We start from the raw sequence: 22,879 nt of genomic DNA, 5'->3' as shown, positions 1-22,879 counted from the left end.
GTGTGAGACATGATGTTGGATGTGATGTAAACAATGTTGTGTGGTCCTCTCCATCTAGCCTAATTGGCAATAGCTTCCATGTTTTTCACGGTGGTGCTTTGAACTGACATTTCAATCATTCAATGTACATCTGAAGATCGAGTCTGAGAGGTATTCTACCGTCTCAACCGTCTTCAGAACATCTCCCTCCCTCCCTCATCCCTCTTTCCAAGTCGTCCCACACTCACTCTAAACTTGGCTGCTTTTCTGACTTCTTCACTGTTCAGTCAACTTAAATCAACTGGACACTTGGGCTTTTACAGAAATGACAAGAGCTGCATTCTGGCAGCCGCTCTCTCAGCCTCTCTCTCTCTCCCTCTCTCCCTCTCTTTTTCTCTGTCTCTCTCTCTCTCTCTCTCTCTCTCTCTCTCTCTCTCTCTCTCTCTCTCTCTCTCTCTCTCTCTCTCTCTCTCTTTCTCTCTCTCTCTCTCTCTCTCTCTCTCTCTCTCTCTCTCTCTCTCTCTCTCTCTCTCTCTCTCTTTTTTTCTCTGTCTCTCTCTCTCTCTCTCTCTCTCTCTCTCTCTCTCTCTCTCTCTCTCTCTCTCTCTCTCTCTCTCTCTCACACACACTCTCTCTCTCTCCCTCACATCTCAGATGGGCAGAAACTGTTTTAATGCTCCTGTTTTAGAGCGGTCAGCTCTTTCACCTCACACACACACAAACACGCACAAACACCCCGTAAAAATTGTAAAACTCAGCTATCACTGTCAATAATCTCAAGCCTTAACATTGGAAATACATGTGCCGGTTACATACATTAGAAATATGTCAAGTCAAGTGCAAATACAAGTTCACACCCAACAGACAACAGAGACACAGACACAAGCCAAGGAGAAGAAGAACAAAAACCAGAATAATTATCATAATATTTTTCAAAGGGAAAATGTTGGCATCGGGCGGGAGATGAGACAATGCATTGCACTGGGAAAACAAGTGGTCAACATATTCAAATGATAAACAGAGGAGTGGATAGAGCTCTTTGATATAGCTAAATCACCAGGATCTGGACTGGGAAACAGAAACCTGCCGGGTCTGAGGCTGACCATGAGGTGGCCATCTTGTCTAAGAACTGAGGTGGAGCGGAGAGGGAGCATAGCGAGGATCGAAGGGAATTGTGAGATAGCTAATGGAGGAGTGGCATGAGAGAACACTGGAGGTAGAGAACAGTGCAATAGGACTGAAGCAGAGGGGAGAGAAGGAGTCTTCGTGTGAACAGCAACACTGAGTGGAGAGAGAGCTCAGTGACGAGAGCAGCATGGAACAACATGCGGGGGCCGTTACCTGAATTGTACGAATACGGGCCTTTTTCTGTAAGTATCAGGTTGAGTTGAGAGGGATAAGAAAACAGACAACACCGTATCAACATACTAACAGTAATAAATACTTCATAAATCCTTCAGGCTTTGGCAGACAGGCAAAGACAGTTGGTAACAGGGCACCTGCCTGCCACCATATTGGCTTTTCAAAATTATCTGACTTTCTGTCACTTTTCACAGTGCATGTCTTACGAAATGGACGGTTGGTTCGCCACTCATGTCTCATTCCCTATCCTGAGGTTTGGGGCTCGAACAGACAGGAGCTTTCCTTCACAGTTCTAGTATAAACTAGTATACAGGTTATGGATGTGAGGGCGGAGGGGTAACCTACTCTGTATGGGTAGCCTCCGCGTGGGGCTCTCTCCGTGGAGCTGTCTGCGCTGGGGGTTGGGCGAGGCGCGGGGTAGGGGCATGGAGGACACGTCGTGGGTCTGCAGCTTGTACCAGTGAGGCTCATCATCCAGCAGGGCTGTCTCCAGCTCTATCAGGATCTAAAGAAGAAACACACCAACGTCACACACACACCACACATACAAACACACATGCATGCACACACACACACAAACACTCACAGTCCTCAACACACTAGCCACTGATAACTGGACTCAGATCAAGACCTCCACACGCCTGGCCCGACATAAAACATTTTTTATGAGGTTTTCCAGAAATCCTGATTGGAACATGTGGTCCTCTGTAGCTCAGCTGGTAGAGCACGGCGCTTGTAACGCCAAGGTAGTGGGTTCGATCCCCGGGACCACCCATACACAAAAAATGTATGCACGCATGACTGTAAGTTGCTTTGGATAAAAGCGTCTGCTAAATGGCATATTATTATTATTATTAACATTCTGGATTTCCTGCTTATTTCCTCCTGATCCCCAGAATATTCCAAACGGGATTTCTGGAAGACCTGGGTATTTTGGGAAAGTTACCAGAATTCTGCAACCCTATTGGCAGTGAGGACAGAGAGTGAGTATGTGCTGATGTTACAGTAGGTATGATGGGTCGATGACATCAACCTCCAGTAGCCTATCATCCTACTTATGGAATGTAGGGTTTTATCAAGAGCTTGACCCTATTGGTTGGATTAGTTGAGCTATCAGAGTTACTGTCCAAATCCTGACTGGATGGGTATGTTTGGTATTATATCAGAGATGGATGAGTGCCTGAGTCTGGTTAAGTGGTAGCGTTGCCGACTCCTGTTATGGATATCGCCTCAGCCCCTTATCTCTGTCTCCCTCTGTACCATATGTCTTTTTCTCTACCTTCTGACTGTCACTGTCCATAAAACAATAGAAAACTATTATGAAAAAAAAAAGAGATGGATGGGCTTACCTCTCCCAGGAACTCGCTTTCCTCCTCCCTGACCCTGGCCTGGTCCCACAGCGTGATCTCCAACATGCGCTCACGGAACTCCCGCCGGTGCACAGGAGAATACATAAAGGTCTGGTTCCATTTGGGCTCTAAGGATTTCTTTACCGTTTTTGTTCTCCTCTTGCTTTTGTCGCTGGAGGAACAATAATTCAAACTGTTTTTATTTACAACCATGGTAGAAAAGACTCCCGAACAGGTCAACACGACACAGCAAAGCACAGCACAATGGGATGAGCTGGTGAGGGAGTGAGTGATGTTGGAGCCCTGTTCAACTTTCTATTATTACTTCCATGTGTCTGAGAAGGGGTTCTCTGAGCACAGTGAAGGTGTCGGTAAATGTAGAGTAAAACATATGATGATCTTTGTGATGGTAGCAGTTTAAATGCAATGTGACATGTCCCCAAATTCAATTACCATAAATAAAAAATGATAAGTAAATAAAGCCAGACATTCTTACCATAAATTCCACTATTATGCGAGAGCCCATATCTGTATCAATCAACCAATGGCAACTTTAGGATATTGGAGGATAGGTCTAGCCACTAAGCAATGGCTGTGGATGGAATGAAGTGAAATGCTGCTAGCTAGATCATCCCGTAGTTACTGTCTCTACTCTTACCTTCTGTCAGGGAGGAAGTAGATTTTGACGTAGGGGTTCCTAGGGCGACCATCTTCCCTAGAAGGCAGGTCCTTGGCTCCCAGGATGGTGACTATTAGCTGATGGCCCACTTTGTCATACCACAGTTTGACCTATGGATGGGACAGAACAGGGTCACATGGTCACTGGGCTGCCAGTGGGGAGGGGGGGGGCTCTATATCAGGGTGACCTCATTACCCTCCACTTGGAGAGCTACTGGGTGTGCAGGGTTTAGCACCAGCCCTGCTCTATACTAACTAACGAACACACCTGATTCAGCTAATCAAGGTCCTGCATGGTGAGCAGCTGATTAGTAGAATCACTGAGTTGTGTTATATTAGAGCAGGGCTGGAGTAAAAGCCTGCACACCCAGTACCTCTCCTGGAGGAGGGTTGGCCCCCCCTGGTTTACCTATTAGGCATTAGCAGGTCACATGCTTAGCGGGGTGGGGGGTATGGGGGGGGGGGGGTACTAAAAGCATTCTTGTTTGTTGAGATATGGAAATAAGGAGATGATATGATCATATCAAGAAAAGAGAGTAGCAAAGGTTGAACAATGAGAGCTTAAATTAGCTTAATAGTGTCCACAAAACAGATATGTACTCTATGTAGCATGACCTATATCTTACCGTGCGGCTGCTCTATCCACATTTTCTAGGTGTGTTTGTGTGGAAAGGATTATACAGTATGTGTATCTATATTAATATCTACAGTATCCTGGCTCTTGGTATCTGAACCATTACAACATGAGAATTAGACTAACATGCTTTGAAATGAACACTTACTGCTTTTGGTTGTGAAATTGTATTTGGAAACATACAACACAATGCAGGCCTCTACGCTGACCCTTTTTACAAGGAGCACATGTGCACGTAAGTTGAAAAATATAGGCGCACACAAAGATATTTAGGAGCACAATGACAAATATTTGAGGTATTAAACCTAGAATCCTTAATTTTTGTAGGCGTACTAGTGCTCCTAAATTACAATTCCAGGACGCAGAGCAAAATATTTGGCGTATATGCAAGTAATATTGGTCGCCCTGTAGAGCCCTGCAATGCAGTGTCAGATACTCAGTGTATAGCTAAAATATACATATAAATCAATCATGCTGTCATGAGTGGCATCAAATACACTTCACACTTGTCAGAGCGAAGTATGGACATAACAGAGAACACTTAGAAGTAAAAAATGAAAGAAAGAAAATCAACGGAAAAATGTTTTTAAAAAATAACCGAAATATTTGTTTAAAGAAAATAAATGAAATACTAGAGGAAAATCAAGCCTTCTAAGCTCTTGCCCATACTTGCTTATGTAGATAATGACGGGAGGAGTCTTAAATCATTGCATTGACTACCACAGTTATCTCTTTATACATGCAGCAACAAAAAGCAACAGCAATCATTTAATACATACAAGATCAGTCAGGAGATCTGATATTGTCAAACAACATAGGCAGTAGGGGCCTTCAGGTCAAACAGCTTGCACTAGGAAGACTTCCTCAACATTGAAGTCCGCTCTGACCATACTACAGTACCCCCCATATGAATGATGGTATAACTCTTAAGCAACAGATTCACCTTGAAAAGTTGAAATTGAAATGATACCCCTGATGTAATACATTACACTGCTTATATTTCCTGTACAGTCGGCTACATCATTTACATTGACATTATTGCATGGCCTGGTTAAGTAGAGCATAACACTACTTCTACAGAAGGCTAATAGATCGACCTCCAGGAGCTGAGCCAAGGGTACACTACACACCTATTTATAGACTTCCATTCTCACCCTCTCCTTATCTGACAGATAGTGTGAGGTGTTGGCTATACATCACCTACCTTTAAACGAGGAAACCAACAGTGCATATCATACCAGAAACTCCTATACAGTATACAGTATATATATTTTGTTCTAAGCTAAGCTGATGCTTGACAAGGACATGATGGGACCTATATACAAATATGATTTCCCAAATAACATGAGTACTCCACACTCCAACTCTCACAAGCTAGCCAGAATAATGACAACTCCTCAAAAAGGTCCCACAGAAAGATAGAGACTCCTTGCATGTTTGGTTCAAGTGAATTCAAATGGTAAAAGATTACTTTAAATCTGCTTTAAAATAAGGGACAGTTATCTTAGCCCACTTTTAACTGCAATATTTACATTTTAATCATTTAGCAGACGCTCTTATCCAGAGCGACTTACAGTTAGTGAGTGCATACATTTTTCATACTGGCCCCCCGTGGGAATCGAACCCACAACCCTGGCGTTGCAAACGCCATGCACTACCAACTGAGCTACACGGGGCAATATGACATTTACGGCCATTCAAAAATGTCAACATAAATATTTGGCAAACGTTGTGTTCATGATTACCAGTTGTTGACCGCTGTTGTTATAGCAACCTATTCAGGACCTGAGGGAGTCAAGCCAATGAGGATGAGGGTCCAGTCTAGTTTCATGTTCCACAGAACAAATAAGCTCATTTATTTGTCCCACAAAATGTAATAGTTTTTCTAAAACATTTAAGGAGACACCCTCCTTTAATTGCCAATGTGGAGCACTGTTGCAGCTGACTAGGTATAAAAGTCCCATGTCAGCTAACATGTTGAGCAATGTGTTTGAGCTTGTTGTTGCTGTTGAGCGTAGGCTACAGGATCTGGCAACGGAAGAGTGTCTCTCTGAAATATTTCCTTTAGATTAGTTAGTCATGCAAAGAGTCGAGACTCCTGGCATAACGGTATGATCATGTTATATGGTATCAATGAATAATAATAATAATAATAATAATAATAATGATGATGATAGAATGCACCGCACTGCAAGGGAAAGATGCTGCCATTTCCCTGGTATGCATTTTCCAAGATGGAAGAAACCAAAAAGGCAAAAGAAAAAGGCGAGCGAAGACCAAAGAGAATGAGTCTGTGAGTCAGACAGGTGTTTACCTGGACCCTAGGGACAAAAGGCGCTGTTCTTCTACTAAGGCTTTGGCTCTGGGTAAGCAAAATTAAACAACAACAAAGAAAAATGCAATAAAACCAAAAAAACATAAAACAACCAACAAAACACACTCACTGGACTCTAACCAGTGCCACAATAACACAAACACATTTTGAGGAGGAGGGGATGGAGAGTCAATCTAGCTGTGTGTGTTTTTCCCCACCGTTCATTAGCATCAATCTGCATCTCATTATTCACTAATGTGTTGTATTGTCTTGGAGCCTTATCTGTGGGTTCCTGTACCTCCACACTGTAATCCTCAGGCTGCTCCGCTCCCGTTTTCACAGAAAATGATTGATGACTTCTAACTAAGCATTCCCTTCCTTGCTCTCTGGACTGTAACTTTCCTTCCTTTCTTCATTTAACATTTGCGTCACGATGACGTATTCAATTCCAATTGTTCCCTCAACACAGTTTGAGAATAATATGAATATGAATATAAATAATAATAATAAACACAATACAATTTCTAACTGCATCCAATGTATTATTCAGCTGGCACTTGATCCAGCAAGGTAATATACTACAGTATATCAACTACAGTATATTAATTACAGTATAACTACAGTATATTAATTACAGTATATTAATTACAGTATAACTACAGTATATTAATTACAGTATATTAATTACAGTATAACTACAGTATATTAACTACAGTACGATTCAAATACTCCTGTTTTGGTTTCAAGGTCAGCTCATTGATGAAATGAAGAGAACTTCTGGATCTGAGTGCTGTGTGTCTGTGTGCTACAGGTAGGGATTGCAGAGATCAGAGCTGCAGCCTGATTGGCTGACTGGGTTCTATTTGCGTCATAACTGTCAGCACGGGCCTCCTGGGTGTAGGCCTATGAATACTTGAGGGCCTGTGTGTGCATGCCACCTCTCTCTGCGCTCCTTCTCACCCAGGCTCTCACTCTGCTCTGCCATGCTCCTGTTACATACAGACAGGAGAGGAGAGGAGAGGAGCCAGGCGGAGACGCTAGCAGCAGCACAGATTAGATCTCCCCCTCCTCACCAAAGAAAACAACAACAAGCAGAAAGAACACTGACATCAAAAGCTTCCTTCTCTTCCTTCCTTCTCTGGCTCTAGGAGCAGTTTTACTGGAGAGCAACATTACAGTACAAGGCTTACAGTGTTTACCGACACACAGTCAACTATCAAACATTCTCATGTCTTCTGATAAACAAATACACTATGGACTTTCTTGATAGACTGATATATTTTGACTGATATAGACTGGTATATTTTTTGATAGCTTGATATATTTAATTGATATCTTTTTATTTGTAATAACATATAATATGGATGTGTTTTCATAAGGGAAGAGATTGAAAAGCTGTTACAATTTCATAACTATCTTTATATTTTCTCCAAGAAACGAAATATCCTGAGTGTTGAGACAACAAAAGAGGTGTTGGAGGTTAGCACTAGTCTATTTCCGTCTGGCCTCCTGAGTTTCAGAGTTCATTCCTCCCATGTTTATCTCAACTGACAAGCCTTTTACTCACCTCCCCCAAGAGTATATTAGGCATCAGATAATAAGCAACATGGTTCAGGGTAACATGATGTATGGTCCTATGTTGGGTTGGGATGGGTCTAACTGAACCAAACTCTCAGAGCTCCAGCTACTCTCAAAGCTCCAGCTACTCTCCAGAGCTCCAGCTACGCTACAGAGATCCAGCTACTCTCAGATCTCCAGCTACTCTCCAAAGCTCCAGCTACTCTCCAGAGCTCCAGCTACTCTCCAGAGCTCCAGCTACTCTCCAGAACTCTGGCTACTCTCAGAGCTCCAGCTACTCCCACAGCTCCAGCTACTCTCAGAGCTCCAGCTACTCTCAGAGCTCCAGCTACTCTCAGAGCTCCAGCTACTCCCACAGCTCCAGCTACTCTCAGAGCTCCAGCTACTCTCAGAGCTCCAGCTACTCTCAGAGCTCCAGCTACTCCCACAGCTCCAGCTACTCTCAGAGCTCCAGCTACTCTCAGATCTCCAGCTACTCCCACAGCTCCAGCTACTCTCAGAGCTCCAGCTACTCCCACAGCTCCAGCTACTCTCAGAGCTCCAGCTACTCTCAGATCTCCAGCTACTCCCACAGCTCCAGCTACTCTCAGAGCTCCAGCTACTCTCAGAGCTCCAGCTACTCTCCCTGAATACTGCAGAGAAAGAGAGAAAGAAAGCCTTTGTTCTCAAACCCTCTGTGTGAAGCTACACTGTATGATCCTTTCCTGCAGGTAATGTAGGCCCAGACAGAGCCAGGGTGTATTGTGGGTATTGTAGTAGGGTACTCACTGAGAGCTGTCCTGACAGGTACTGTGGGGCGTCCCGCAGCATCCCGGGACTCATGGGAGACGTGACAGAGATGGAGGGGCGATCCATCTTCTGAGACTCAAAGGAACTCGAACCTGAGACAGGACAGATAGTGGGGAGGTCACATGATTAAATCTGAAACACTGTCTGTCTATGAAGATTATGTGGTTTTGGTAACATACTTCAAGAAGAGGAAGAGAGGAAGGGAGAGAGAGGCTAATTAGCTATCATTGGGAAATGAAAGATAGGCCTAGCCAGACTTACTTGATTCCAGTTGTGCATGTGTGCTGTCTGGTATTCGAGGAATATCTCTGAAAGGAGAGAGAGAGAGAGAGAGAGAAAGAGAGAGAGAGAGAGAGAGAGAGAGAGAGAGAGAGAGAGAGAGAGAGAGAGAGAGAGAGAGAGAGAGAGAGAGGGATGAGGAAGGAGGAGGGGATCAATTTGTGCTAATGCTGAATGCACTGTATTTGAATAGTTCTAAGCAGAGCATTAGTCTTCATTTTCCCGTACAGCGCTCCCTCCCTCAGCAACACAAAGCAGGTCAAATATAGACACTGACAAAGCAAAGGGGTTTCTGATTTCTCTGGGTATCTCTACTTTCAAAAACGATTGGCATCCCGCTGTTTGTGGAGGAGAGGGGGAGAGTGGGTAGTGAGACAGAGAGAGAGAGGCGGCAGCCACTGTTCATTTCACTGTGCCGCACTGCTAGTCCCATATGAGCCTCTGACTGCCATCACACTGGAGGACTGATGGAGGGGAGGGATATTGGGAGGGAGGAAGGGGGGATGGTTGGGAGGCAGAGATGTTAAATAAACAAGCTGGTGCAAAACAAATTAAATTCAAATACACTCAGCTCCCTTTTTTCCATTTCTCACATCCTCTCTCTCCTCTGCAAGACACATACGCAAGACACATATTTCTACAAGTGTATGAATGAGAATACACTCCAGTTTTTATTGGTTCAGTAGTAATACGTGTGGTTGTTGTTGTGAGGTCTTACCCTATGGGCCTTGAGACCACCAGTTCCACCTGGGGTTCTGGCTTTGATTCTAGAATGATATTGTAAACTTCTTTAAATGTGGCTCCTTGTAAAAACCTCCCGTTCCACTCCAGCACCTGGTCGCCTGTAAAACAAGAGATGCAGTCAGTCATCCACACACCAAGACGTCAGCTGGCACGGTGCAGCTCTGAACATGGGAAGCATAGTTATAAATGTAGTTAAAAACATGACAGGTGTAGTTATAAACATGAGCAGGCCCACATTATGGAAAAAAAATGAGAATATGAATGGTATTATAGAAAACACGGCACACATAAACAAACAGTACATCATTGTTATCTTCCTGCTAAGGTAATATTATAAATCATTGAACAGGCCTCGGTCGCCACCCTTATGGTAACAAATAACATCTGTCCATACATGTTGTAATTAAAAAACAAATGATATTATTGTAATTAATAGTGCTATTAAATGAAGGTCAAAGGGTATCAGAAGTTAAAACAAGGTTCTGACCCAGTTCAACACCAGCTCACCAAGTAATCAAAATGATTCTTGAATCACTGAAGTTGTTTATTAAATCTACAGTGCTGTGTACATGAGAAATGTATTGACAATCTTCAGCGTGCTTGAAAAAATATTGTATCTATAAGTGTAGTTCTAAACATGGTAAGGGACATAGTTAGAGTATAAAATGAGGTCAGTAGGTACCTGGTCTGAGGTGTCCAACAGTGTCGGCTAGACTTCCTTTCCTCACTTTAGTGATAAAAGCACAAAGTCTACCAGATTCTGTCATCTTTCCACCCACCACCTGTGAAGGTGACACACATCAACATGTAGTGTTAGTATATAGTATTATACTGTAACATAATCACACCCTCAATATAGTGTAAGCGGTCTGGCAGGGAAGGAATATGGATGCACTGATCACTTTGTTTCACAGAAACATATTTATTTACCATGTTTGAAAATTGCAACCTGCAGATCTAGAGCTAATTCTAATTGCATATGTAGCCACATAGCGTCATTCTGCCCGTAGGGTGCTATTCTTGAATAGAGAATAGAGAAAGTAGCTACATGTTTAGTGAAAATGTACATCTCTTTTCATAATGTTGAATGTCCCTGTGTGTTGTGTTGTGTTGGAGCCCTGGGGCCAGCTCTCTCTGTCTGGTGCTCTCTATGTCTGGTGCTCTCTCTGTCTGGTGCTCTCTCTCCATTGTGCTGGAACACTTGAGGCCTGGGGGGTCTATAGCAGGCCAGGTAGCCCAGCTCTGCTCTACTCTGTAAGCCCCTGAACCACTCTCCCTCCACAGGCATCAGACAAATAAAATCCCCTCTTAATGACAGTTGAATGCCAACATACAAAGGAGCTTAGGGAAGTCTCCTAAATGAAATGGCTTTATGTAACAGCCGGGCGGGAGAGTGGGAGAAGAGGAAAGGGACTGAGAGAGAGAGAGAGAGAGAGAGAGAGAGAGAGAGAGAGAGAGAGAGAGAGAGACAAACAGACTGGCTGGTCACTGCTTGCTGCTGAGCGAGGAAAAACACATAGCGTACCGTACAGCACAAAGAGGCACTGACCAGACACAAACATACCAATTCAGGAAGCTCATTCAATCAGTAATGATTTTCGGATCTTGCCACTCTCCTTTTCTCTGACGGCCCTCACTGTGCTAGCTCTCATTGTGCTTTGGCTAGCTGTGTGTGCTCAGCTTTCTTACCAGCCCACGCTGCTCAGGCCGCACAGATCGTTCAGTTGAACGCATTAGGGAGAGTAAGGAAAACCCAAGCTACTTTTCATCACAGAATCTAACCGTCTAATCATTATATACTGTAAATATGAGGCATATGTTTAGTAGCCTACTTACAGTACTGTACATAATGGGGAATTGTCTCTGACTGAGCATTTGAAATAGGCTTTTCTACATAACCATAGTGTATAGTACGCTCTCACAGCATCTGGTAGTTTAGAGACAGCATCCCAAATCGCACCCTATTCCCTATTTGGTGCACTACTTTTGACCAGGTCCCTGGTTAAAAGTAGCGCACTATATAGGGAATAGGTTGCAGTTTGGGATGCAGCGAGAGTTTTGGAGAGATGTGTTTGTGCCAACGAATGTCGTTCATTAAAACGGTTCAATGTGAGCATGTGTATCCCAAATGGCCCCCTATTCCCCATATAGTGCACTATTTTTGACCAGGGCTCTGGTAAAAATAAGTACACTGTATAGGGAATAGGGTGCCATTTGGAACACAGGCATGAACATAAAGTATTTGATATCAAGACACAGCTCATTAGTATTAATCAGGAAAATAATTAGCCGCCTAATGAATATTAAATCATGAATAATACAATGATGTAATTAAGCCACACATATCACTTCAAAATGTATACACAGATAAAAAATAGCCACAACATAGTTTTTACAATGCTTATTGTGGTGAAGAATTTGATCGTTATTATTTTGTTCTGATACAAAGGTGTAGTGTCCACTCATCATATACCATTCAGAAATATCATTCAAAAATGTTTAGATCATCTTCAGTATGGGCCTTTTGAGCATGAATACCCAACGGGAAAAACTGCTGGTAATGACTCCATTATGATGTCATGATCAGGTTGTACTGGATGTTGCATAAGGACGTTTTGTTAAGTTCTTTATAGCAACGTCTTTTTTCTCAACCACAAAACCAGTTTACAACCAGAAAATTATGTCAATAAGACATAATTTGCCAAATTATGTCCGCTGGGTATACTCTTTAGTGAGGCCCAAACGCCAACCTATTCCATTTGGGAAGCAACCTTTAAATAGTGATGGACAACTGTAATAATAAACAGCCTCTGACCATCAGGTCAGACTGGTCCCAGTAGATAGACAGAAGTCCAGACAGAGAGGTCAGACAGACGGGTCAATCCTAGTGGGCCGGACAGACGGACTCACCTTCAGCCCCAGCAGTGCTCCTGAGTCTCGAGGTACACTTCCATCCTTCATCCGCTTGTTGAGCAGAATCCGCCCTATTAGGCGGTCCCCATCTTTGGAGGGCTGCCATGTCACCGGATGCTACAGGAGCACACACAGCAACAACACACCTTGTGTTTTACAACTCATCCACACCAGATTCACTTCAATCACTTCAACACTTTAAAAAGACTACTACAGAAAAGTGGGTATCATGTGAGGAGGTGGGGTGAGGGGGGGGGGGGGGGGGGGGGGGGTGTTCAATTAATTTGATTTAATGAAAGATCATACAAGCTCTGGTTAGTTATCTAATCTGGTGATTATAGCTCTGTCTCTATCCTTTCTATTTCAGATTATAGAACCTGTCTTTTCTTTTGGGATTAGCCGGATTGTCACAATTAGATAATAAAATACATAATTCATCAAAATCGACAAAATAATTGTATCTGCTGCATCACAGTTATACGTACTGTAGTTGAAGGCAAATGTTATATCAATGGCAAAATAAAACTATAGTCACAATAACACAGCCCACATTTTGACTAGCTATGTCCATAAAGATATTTCATGGAAGTACTTCAATCTGATTTTTGGTACTATTTTCACTAAAAATATTCAATACACATTTTTCTTGGTATGTTATGTTATGCTAAATGTATAAAAGTGTTATTCAATTAAAATGAAAAATGTTGCACATCCAATGGCAGGGCTTGTGTGATCCTGCGAACAGGGTAGAGGTAAAGTGCATTCAGCACCCCATACAGGGTAAAACAGGCAAACCATCCCGCCCTCCTAGTCACCACAGAGCAAAGCAGAAGTTCCACACAAAACATCAGAGAAAATCTGCACTGAATTTTTACATTTTTGCAGACGCTCTTATCCAGAGCGACTTACAGTTAGTGCATACATTATTTTTTGATTTTTCATACTGGCCCCCTGTGGGAATCGAACCCACAACCCTGGCATTGCAAACACCATGCTCTACCAACAGAGCTACATCCCTGCTGGCCATTCCCTCCCCTACCCTACCCTGGACGAATTGTGCGCCGCCCCATGGGTCTCCCGGTCGCAGCCGGCTACAACAGAGTCTGGATTCAAACCAGGATCTCTAGTGGCACAGCTAGCACTGCGATGCAGTGCCTTAGACCACTGCACCACTCGGGAGGTAGAATCTAGAACATCTCAATTCAACTCAGCCACATTGGCATCAAATCCAGTTGAGTTGGGATGAGTGTAGATTTTGTCTGATGGTCTGTGAGGGAGGCCTTAGCTGAAGGCAGGGCTGCACTCCACCACTCTCTGCCCTGCTCTGCTAAACACAGCACTACACCTTCACAATGGAACAGTTAGACACAATTCATTATGGAAAAAAACAAAGTAGGATTTATGGATGAAAACTCCCAAAAGAACAGCACAGAGGGATGATTAAGGCCAAGACGAAAAAGATGAAATCACAACAAACATGACAGTAGAAGGGAAAAAAGAAAAACGTAACTTGTGTAAAACAAATCTAATCGTCCCTGTTATAAGTTATAAGTGCTTGGTTTAGTTTTGGTATTGGACTGAGTGGAGATCTAGGGGAGATAATGACTTGACTAGGTAGTGTACGTTGGGAGAGGAGGGGTCATTCCAGTGAGGGACTGGAGGCCTGTGTCTGTGAGAGGTAGGTGTCGTTACCCTACTGTAACGTTACTAAGATGGCCGCTACAGTAACAATAACACAACAGACTAAGAGCAACTAACAACATGCAACTAGAGGAGTGGACATTCCTGTGTGCCATGACAAAAAGAGAGTTGTGTTTGAATGCTCCTGGATTAATCTTTATGTTGCCAGAGAGCAAACAGCAGAGCAAGAAAGAGGGTTTCCCCATCTCCTATTTCGGCAACACCCAGCAAGGTGCTGTCGAAATTAAATCAATCAAATCAATTCCCCGGAATAATAATACAACCGAAGCTCAAAGGAAAATCAATCAATTCAAATTAAACCAAATAAACATGTCTACTATTAGAGACAGATAGCAAACAAAGACCGGAGGAGGTAGTTAAAGAAAATAAAATAAAAAATAAAGAAGAAAATGCAGATAGTTTGGCTACATAGTCTCCAGTACCTTCTCACTATAGCTATGCTGATTCTCCTCGTTTAGGGTAGTGCTACTGCACGTATCAACGCCAGAGTCTTTAACCTGGGGTTCGCACCATTCTGCGTCCTCTTCCAATGAGTGGCCCCCAAAGCGCACAATTTTCTTTTGCCTCTCAGTTAAGGTGTTGTGTGTTGAGTCGGACAAAAATGCCTGCTCAATAGTTTTTCTTTTTCCCCTTTGACTGTCCCCTACAGGTGTGGGATAAAAAACAGAAAGAAAGAAGAAAACACATGCGGAGGTGTAAATAAAACAAAACATGAAATGACAAAGGACTCAGAGGGGGAAGGAGGGGGGGGGGGGGTTAGGGGCTCCGCATGTCTCACCAAAGACATTGGGGAGGCCTCGCTGCTATGCCATGACGCATGGTCCAACCAGTGGCCATCCAAATCTCCTGTGGGAGCCACACACACACACATCACACACACACACACATCACACACACACACACACACACACACACAAGACAGGACAGCGAGAGGGACAGGTGAGGACCACAGAACCCCAACGTACAGTGCTGACACACACACGCAGACACACACACTCACACATACACTCACAGGTGAACAACAATAGCTCCTGTGAAGAGAGTAGAAACATGCAGCCCACATACAGTAGATGGGCCTCTCTGAAGTTAATACTGCGATGGTATACAGCACAGAGTACATGACCACTACAACACACATTCAGACAGCACAAGCACAGACCATTCAGGTTTCCCCCAAAAAAAATAACCAGTATCTTCACGCTGTGTTTAGTCTTGGAACAATTCTCATTGGTTCCAAGACCAAACCAGGCCCCACACACTTATTCATAAATCATTCACTCATGTTGCCAGTCAAACCTCTTTTCCAAGACATTCTGTTGAAGCAAACTAGCCAAATATATCGCTGTAACTCTCTGCAGTCATAACTTTAAAGCATGTGACAGACAGACAGACAGGAATTAATATTGTTCAAATTAAGATAGCGTCCGTGCGTCCTGCTATCTTACCAGCCTGGGTCTGGATCAGAGAGAGCGAGAGAGGAATGTGCTTCCTGGGATGTAATATGTTTAACGGGGACAAAGACGGCAATGCCCCAGCAACCTTAACTAACCTCAACCTAAAGTGCACCAGGGAGAGCTTTTAAAGATGCTATCCCGATTACTGCCTTGCCCAAATCTGTACTGGAGGAATCAGTGGATGGGATGGATGGATACAGCCTTGAGAGATGGAGGCTGGGCAAATGGCTATAATGCCATTACATGTTCAGTTTTTCCCTTATTTTTGTGTTGAGTGAGTAGCAGTCATATTCCCTCAACCCGGCAGGCCAGGCAGGGACTTCAGCAGTCAGGGAGAGAGTTCATATTTTTCTCTGTGTCTGTGCTCTGTGTGTGCACTTTCTCCAATAAGGCTCAGTCAGTCTGTCTGTCTGTAATCTGTCTGATGTGGTTCAGGGGGATCGATGGAGACTGGCTCCCTCAGACAAACCAACAACTAGTCCCTGTAAATGCCGATATATCTCTCTCTCTCCTCTATCCATTCTCAACCCATCTCTCTCCTGATAGAGAGATCATCATCTTTAGATCCAACATGACTTCTGGACCTGTTTTCTAGAACGACATCATCTCGTTATAGACTTCAGCAGCGTTTCCTCTGGTTGATGATGGTGGGTGGTGGATGTTCAGAGAGAGATTGCAACAAGCACTTCAATTTGATGAAGAGGCTTGTAAAGCCAGCTAATGAAAAGAGTGAGAAGTAGTGAGTGTTGAAGTCTTCCCAGACAGAAGGAGAGGTACGGAGGGCTGAGGAGAGGATGAGTACTTTTGCAGCATTCTTTCTTTGAAGTTAACATGAGATATTAGTGTCTGTCTCTCTATCTGTCTCTCTCAGCCAACGGAAAATATATCAACACATTAAACACTCCTGATAAACACTCCTATTTAGTAGTACTATTAGCTTCCATAGGCCACTCACTTTACAACCCAATAAGACAAAAATTCGGCATCATGAAATTATTCAAATTAAAAGCATACAGCTACATAGTATGAGGTATGGCCAGCCACTTGCTCACAGATTTTGTCACAATGGACCGTTCAGGACACTGGATCTGTCTTCATTGCCGATGTGGCGATATATAGCTTAGCGTATGTATGCAGTATTTTTTTTAAATCCTTTTATTATTATTTTTTTACGTAGGCAAAAATCCAGTCCATTTAAAATGATGTGTTTGCTCAACTTGTCTCATATGTTCACTCAACTATAAATTATTATTTGGGCATCTGAACAAAAAAAAAGGCTTTGCAACTGGTTACACACACACGGTTTTTAACATACAATGTTTTCAACTTACAAATTTGATACACGTTGACATTGTGCATGTTCATTTACAGAGTAATTCATATTCAACATGTCCTCACGTGGGATTTGAACTCCCAACCTTTTGGTTCATGGCATTTCGATTTTCCTGCTATGACACAATGTCTGTGTCAATTATCAGTTAATCTGACTATTCTCCCATCATTTATTTTATTTACTTATTTCAGCAATTTTGAATGTACTTTTAACAGAGCTAAGATTTACTTTGAAGTGCAAAGTGTAGCAATACAGGTGAAAACATTGTGTGTTAAAAGTGCGGTGTGTGTAACTAGTTTCACAGCCTTTTTTAGGTAAGACACTCAAATAAAAATGTCTAGTTGAATCAACATATGAGACAATTTGAGCAAACACATCATTTTAAGTTGACTGAATTTTTGCCTACGTTTTCTAAAATTGAAGCTAAGTTTGGGCAAACTCTTTTATTTTGTTCAGGTAACACTTGGCCGGAAAAGTTGAGTCAACAAAAAATAGGCTGTGGAACAAGTTACTTAATAATAATTAGTTGAAACAACTAGATTTTTTTAATAGTATGCGTGTGTGAGTTCAACCGACTGTAATACACACTACACAGTGTGCCCATATGTCTGCAGGCACAGGTAAAGTGAAATAGAACCAGTGCATTTATGCAACCCAAAGCTGCACGCATCATCTCCTTCGCATCAGCTCTCCATAAAGCAGTTAGCCTGGTGAATACATAACTACATCTGGGAGAAGTCAGGGAATTCTGTTGGAAGGACATAAAATTTGCTTTATGCTTCATATGCTGTTAGGGTTGGGGGTTTGGGTAAGATGGGAAGGGAATGGGGGGAGATAAGATGCTCTCTCAATATTTCTCTCTAAATGTATAGCCCTGGCCTGTAGCTTTACTCTAGGGTTGCTATCAAGAGGGTTGAGGATCATGTCGTTGGAAGCTGAGAAAACAGTAAAAAACGTCGACATCAATATCCATGAATATTTTTCAAGCCTGGCCGAGACACTGCACGGCAGAGCAAGGTCAAGTTCTATACAAAACAACCAGCCACCCTCCTCCTATCACCATCCCTCCACCCCTCCCCTGGTCCTATCACAAGCCCTCCATCCCTCCACCCCTCCCCTTGTCCTTTCACAAGCCCTCCATCCCTTCACCCCTCCACCCGTCCCTGTGGGTGCTCAAACCACTTACTGTATACAGTTATGCCCAGTGATAAAACATTATGGAAGTCCCCAGATGGGCTGTGCCCTCCGTGACCTGCTGAAACCAACAGCTGACAACACTCAACACTGATTACCCTCCCTGCCACACACACACAAACACACACACACACACACAAACACACCGAGCTGCTGATGCTACTCGCCATAAACACAATAACACATTTTAGCATCGCTGCCTCTCCTCTCCCTGCCTCTCTCTGTCTCAGCTGCTGCAACCAAATTACTTTGCAATTGTGTTCATGATAGCCCCAAACAGCATACGGCTTGCAATTCTAACAATCACAGATGTTTAAATCACATAGACATGTTTAAATCATATTGACATGTTTAAATCACATAGACATGTTTAAATCACATAGACGCAGAACCGAAGCAGTGTGTTAAACTAAGAGTGAGTCCCTGGAACCGCAGTCATTCTCTCTCCAGCTCATCTGAAGGCTATCACACACACACACACACACACACACACACACACACACACACACACACACACACACACACACACACACACACACACACACACACACACACACACACACACCATCCACCGCCGCTGCCACATGCCTTAGATGGGGGCTGGGCTAGGCTACTGTAGTCCCAGTCTAGAGAATGTGGTCTCCCTCTGTTGCCTCCCTCTCCCTCCTGTTTTATTAACAGTGCCAACCACAATTGGGCCCTGATCCCAGGTGTGGCCCTGGTGAGGCCCGGTAAAAACCCCACTGAGGGTGCTTCAGCCAACAGGAAACTCATCACGGCTGTAAATTGTGAGCATCAGCAGTCTCCTCCCTCCCTCCTCCCTCCCTCGTCCCTCCCTCCCTCCCGGCCCCCCATTTGGTTTCACTCGGGCTCTGCGCAGCAGGAGCGGAGGCCCACCACCAAAGTGCTGATTCAGGGTTCCGGCAGCAGCACAACGTGGGGAAGACACAGCGGCGAAAGAGCTCATTGCCAGCAGGCCATCCATCACTTTGACAACTCAATAGAAACCAGTGTAAACTATTAATTGGATCATTAATTATTGATGCTGTTTTTACTACAATTTGGGGGGTGAGAGCAGAAAGAGAGAGAGAGAGAGAGAGAGAGAGAGAGAAAGAGGTGAAACATTGTGTATGTTTAAACATATCCATGCTGTGAGGGAAAGGGAGCAGATTGTGTCTGTGAAAGCAGATTGTCCAAAAACATCCAATGTGTAGCAGGTTAAAGAGCTACAGAATCAATTATTATTTAGGTCATATGCTTTTTATTCAATACTTAATGCTTAAAAAAAATATATATAATAATCAATGTACTGTTATTACAATGTAGAAACACACACTATAATATGATGAGTTTTTTTGTCTGGCATTGAACATAAGAATGCCCTTTATTCAGCAGGGTGATGTTGGACTAGTCCTTGTCCTAACAGACAGAGCACGAAACCTCCAGAACCAGACGAGCGATAGAGCTGTAATGAGAATGTAGTCTGGTTTATCACTACACAACATCCACTTCTCTCTCTCTCTTCTGCCCCCCCCCTCTCTCTTTCTCTCTCGCTCTCTTGCTCGCCCCCTCTCTCTCATCTCTATCCTTCCTTTTCTCCCTCCCTCTCTCCCCCCTCTCTCCCCCTCCCCCTCACTGCCTCTCTCTCTCTGTCTCCTCTCCTCTTTTCTCGTATCTGTCCTGCCTGCACTATCATGAGGCGGCATGTCAGGAGATCAATACGGAGGAAAACAGAGGGAGAGGGACGTCACACTAAATCAGTCTCCCAGCCTCACTACCGACGGGCCAGCCAGGAGCAGCCAGGAGCCCAGGCCATTACTGATGGCACATCCTCCCTATCTCTCCCTCCCTCACCTCCACCCCAGACCCCCAGAGTGCCCAGGGTCAGAGAGCATGGCACGAGGCGTGCTTAGCCTGCCATAACACACCCATTTATTCACCTCACCCACCTCGGCCTCCCTCCCTTCCTTCCAGGCCAGGCCAGTCAAGCAGCTCACTGAGTACATTACATAGCAGAGCCCTTCCAGGCCAGTCAAGCAGCTCACTGAGTGCACTACATAGCAGAGCAGACCATAGTGCTGCTGACTGGCCACAGATGGCCAAAAGGTGCTTTCTGCCTATTTACTCTTACCCTCAGCTTTCTCCCCCCTCTGTCCAAGCTATTAGAATGTATGTTCTGCTTATCTGGTTATGGCTCGTCCTTCAATGTCACACTGGACTGACTGGGTGAAGGGAAAATTCTGCTGGCCAGACACCATTCCTACTGCTAATCATTGAGCGCTTGCTTACTATGCATGTTACATTCAGGTGTTTTACAGACTCGGGACAGGGGTTTTAATGACAGACAGTCTAAGACAATATAAGTCCCCCCCCCCCCCCCCTAAATACAAAACCTTACATCAGAAGCTCACCTCAGCAGCCCACATTCAAACTACTCTGTGACCCCACCACTACCGTGATCCTTAATATTTAAATTTTAGTCATTTAGCAGACGCTCTTATCCAGAGCGACTTACAGTTAGTGAGTGCATACATTTTTCATACTGGCCCCCGGTGGGAATCAAACCCACAACCCTAGCGTTGCAAGCGCCATGCTCTACCAACTGAGCTACAGGAGGCCCACGACCTTCACAATACAATGTTGTGTTTTCTTCATCTATCTGCTGTCTGTCGGTCTGTGTGAAACCTTGGAAAGCCCCCTCGATCCGTACAGCATCAATAATGGAGCCAGTTTGAGCTAACCTAGCCATGTGCTACTTCCCTCCCTCTGTGAGGAAGACAGTTACATAACACAGGGACTGGGGAATGTTGACTGCCTGGATTCTCCTCCTCTTCCTCCTCCTCCTCCTCCTCCACCTCCTCCTTACCTCTTTCCCTGCGAAGCAGCTCTGCATTCCTACTCTCCTCCCCTGTCCTCTTTTCTCCTCTCCTCTTCTCTCTTTTTCTCTCCTTCCTCTCCTCTCCTCCTCATCCGTCTTTCCTGCCTTTGACGCCGCCAAGGTAAAAGCCCCCATAATTACAGATTTGACAACAAAATCAGTTTGCAATTATGATGACTGTGGGCCTGCGTGGAGTGAGTCAAGTGGCCCAACTGCTTGAAGGATAGCTTTGGATGTTAATTCTGTACGAAAATTGGGTTTAATTCAATGTGTGTGTGTGTGTGTGTGTGTGTGTGTGTGTGTGTGTGTGTGTGTGTGTGTGTGTGTGTGTGTGTGTGTGTCAAGGGGAGAGTTTCGTTCAGAAGCAGGAGAATGAAAAACGACCCTTTGTCTATAACCATTTCCTGTTGTAACATAAAAGTGGGAAGGCTAGAGGACAGGGAACAGGGGACAGGGGAGAGTCTGTGTGTTGCTATTTAGCATGTAGTTGTCTGTAGGAGTAGTGGAGATCTGAAATACAGGCCTTAAACCCTTACAGATGTCGTACAGTATAATACCTATCCTGTCCAGAATCCTATCCTATAGTGTTGAAGGGAAACCGACATGATGAGGCTGATTCATGTTGATATTTGCCAACCATTTAGTGCAGGTTGGCGTTTATTGTCATGAGTCTTGCCCTGGAGGCAGCTCTGCAGAGTGGTCACTAGCTGGCACAGCCACAAAGTCATCAAATCGGATTTTAAACCTAACCTTAATGCATAACCCTAACCTTAAATTAAGACCAAAATGCAAATTTTTGTTTTCATGAATTATTACGATATAGCCCATTTTGACTTAGCAATTGGCCTATCTAGCGTAAACCGCTCAATTCTACCTCCAGGGCAAGACACATGACAATAAACGTCAACCTGCCCATTTACTGGAGGATCCTAATGCTCAGCTTTTCTTCAAGAACAACATACAGCGCATTTGGAAAGTATTCAGACCCCTTGACTTGTTCCACATTTTGTTACGTTACAGCCTTATTCTAAAATTAATTAAATAGTTTTTTTCCCTCATCAATCTACACACAATACCCTATAATTATAAAGCAAAAACGGGTTTCTAGAAATGTTTACAAATGTATTACAAATAAAAAACAGAAATATCACATTTACATAAGTATTCAAACCCTTTACTCAGTACTTTGTTGAAACACCTTTGGCAGCGATTACAGCCTTGAGTCTTCTTGGTTATGACGCTACAAGCTTGGCACACCTGTATTTGGGGAGTTTCTCCCATTCTTCTCTGCAGATTTTTTTTTTTTGTCATTTATCCAGAGCGACTTACAGTTAGTGAGTACATACATTATTATTTTATTTTTTATTTTTTTATTATTATTTTTTCTCTGGCACCCCGTGGGAGGGGGATGGGGAGCGTCGCTGCACAGCTATTTCTAGGTCTCTCCAGAGATGTTCGATTGGGTTCAAGTCTGGGCTCTGGCTGGGCCACTCAAGGACATTGAGACTTCTCCCGAAGCCACTGCTGCATTGTCTTGGCTGTGGGCTTAGGGTCATTGTCCTGTTGGAAGGTGAACCTTCGCCCCAGTCTGAGGTCCTGAGCTCTCTGGAGCAGGTTTTCATCAAGGATCTCTCTGTACTTTGCTCCGTTCATCTTTCCCTCGATCTTGACTAATCTCCCAGTCCGTGCCACTGAAAAAC

The 22,879-nt window shown here is 43.8% G+C and overlaps 1 protein-coding gene across 1 annotated transcript in view; it reads right to left on the bottom strand.

The window, feature by feature from the left end:
• Positions 1-1,686: 1,686 nt before the first annotated feature.
• Positions 1,687-22,879, bottom strand: part of LOC311121597 (regulating synaptic membrane exocytosis protein 2-like) — a gene marked incomplete at both ends in the record, with an annotated part of 109,248 nt that continues 88,055 nt past the window's right edge. Inside the window, 9 exon segments of the mRNA XM_084196062.1 lie at positions 1,687-1,846; positions 2,691-2,862; positions 3,349-3,479; positions 8,663-8,775; positions 8,945-8,991; positions 9,681-9,804; positions 10,389-10,488; positions 12,617-12,736; positions 14,743-14,963. Coding sequence (XP_084052188.1) covers positions 1,687-1,846; positions 2,691-2,862; positions 3,349-3,479; positions 8,663-8,775; positions 8,945-8,991; positions 9,681-9,804; positions 10,389-10,488; positions 12,617-12,736; positions 14,743-14,963 — 1,188 coding nt within the window.

The sequence above is a fragment of the Coregonus lavaretus genome (assembly GCF_964263955.1).
Source record: "Coregonus lavaretus genome assembly, contig: HAP1_SCAFFOLD_1153, whole genome shotgun sequence".
In the NCBI taxonomy this organism is placed as follows: domain Eukaryota; kingdom Metazoa; phylum Chordata; class Actinopteri; order Salmoniformes; family Salmonidae; genus Coregonus; species Coregonus lavaretus.
Note: the sequence above shows the minus strand (reverse complement) of the source record. Positions and strands in the feature narration are given on the sequence as shown.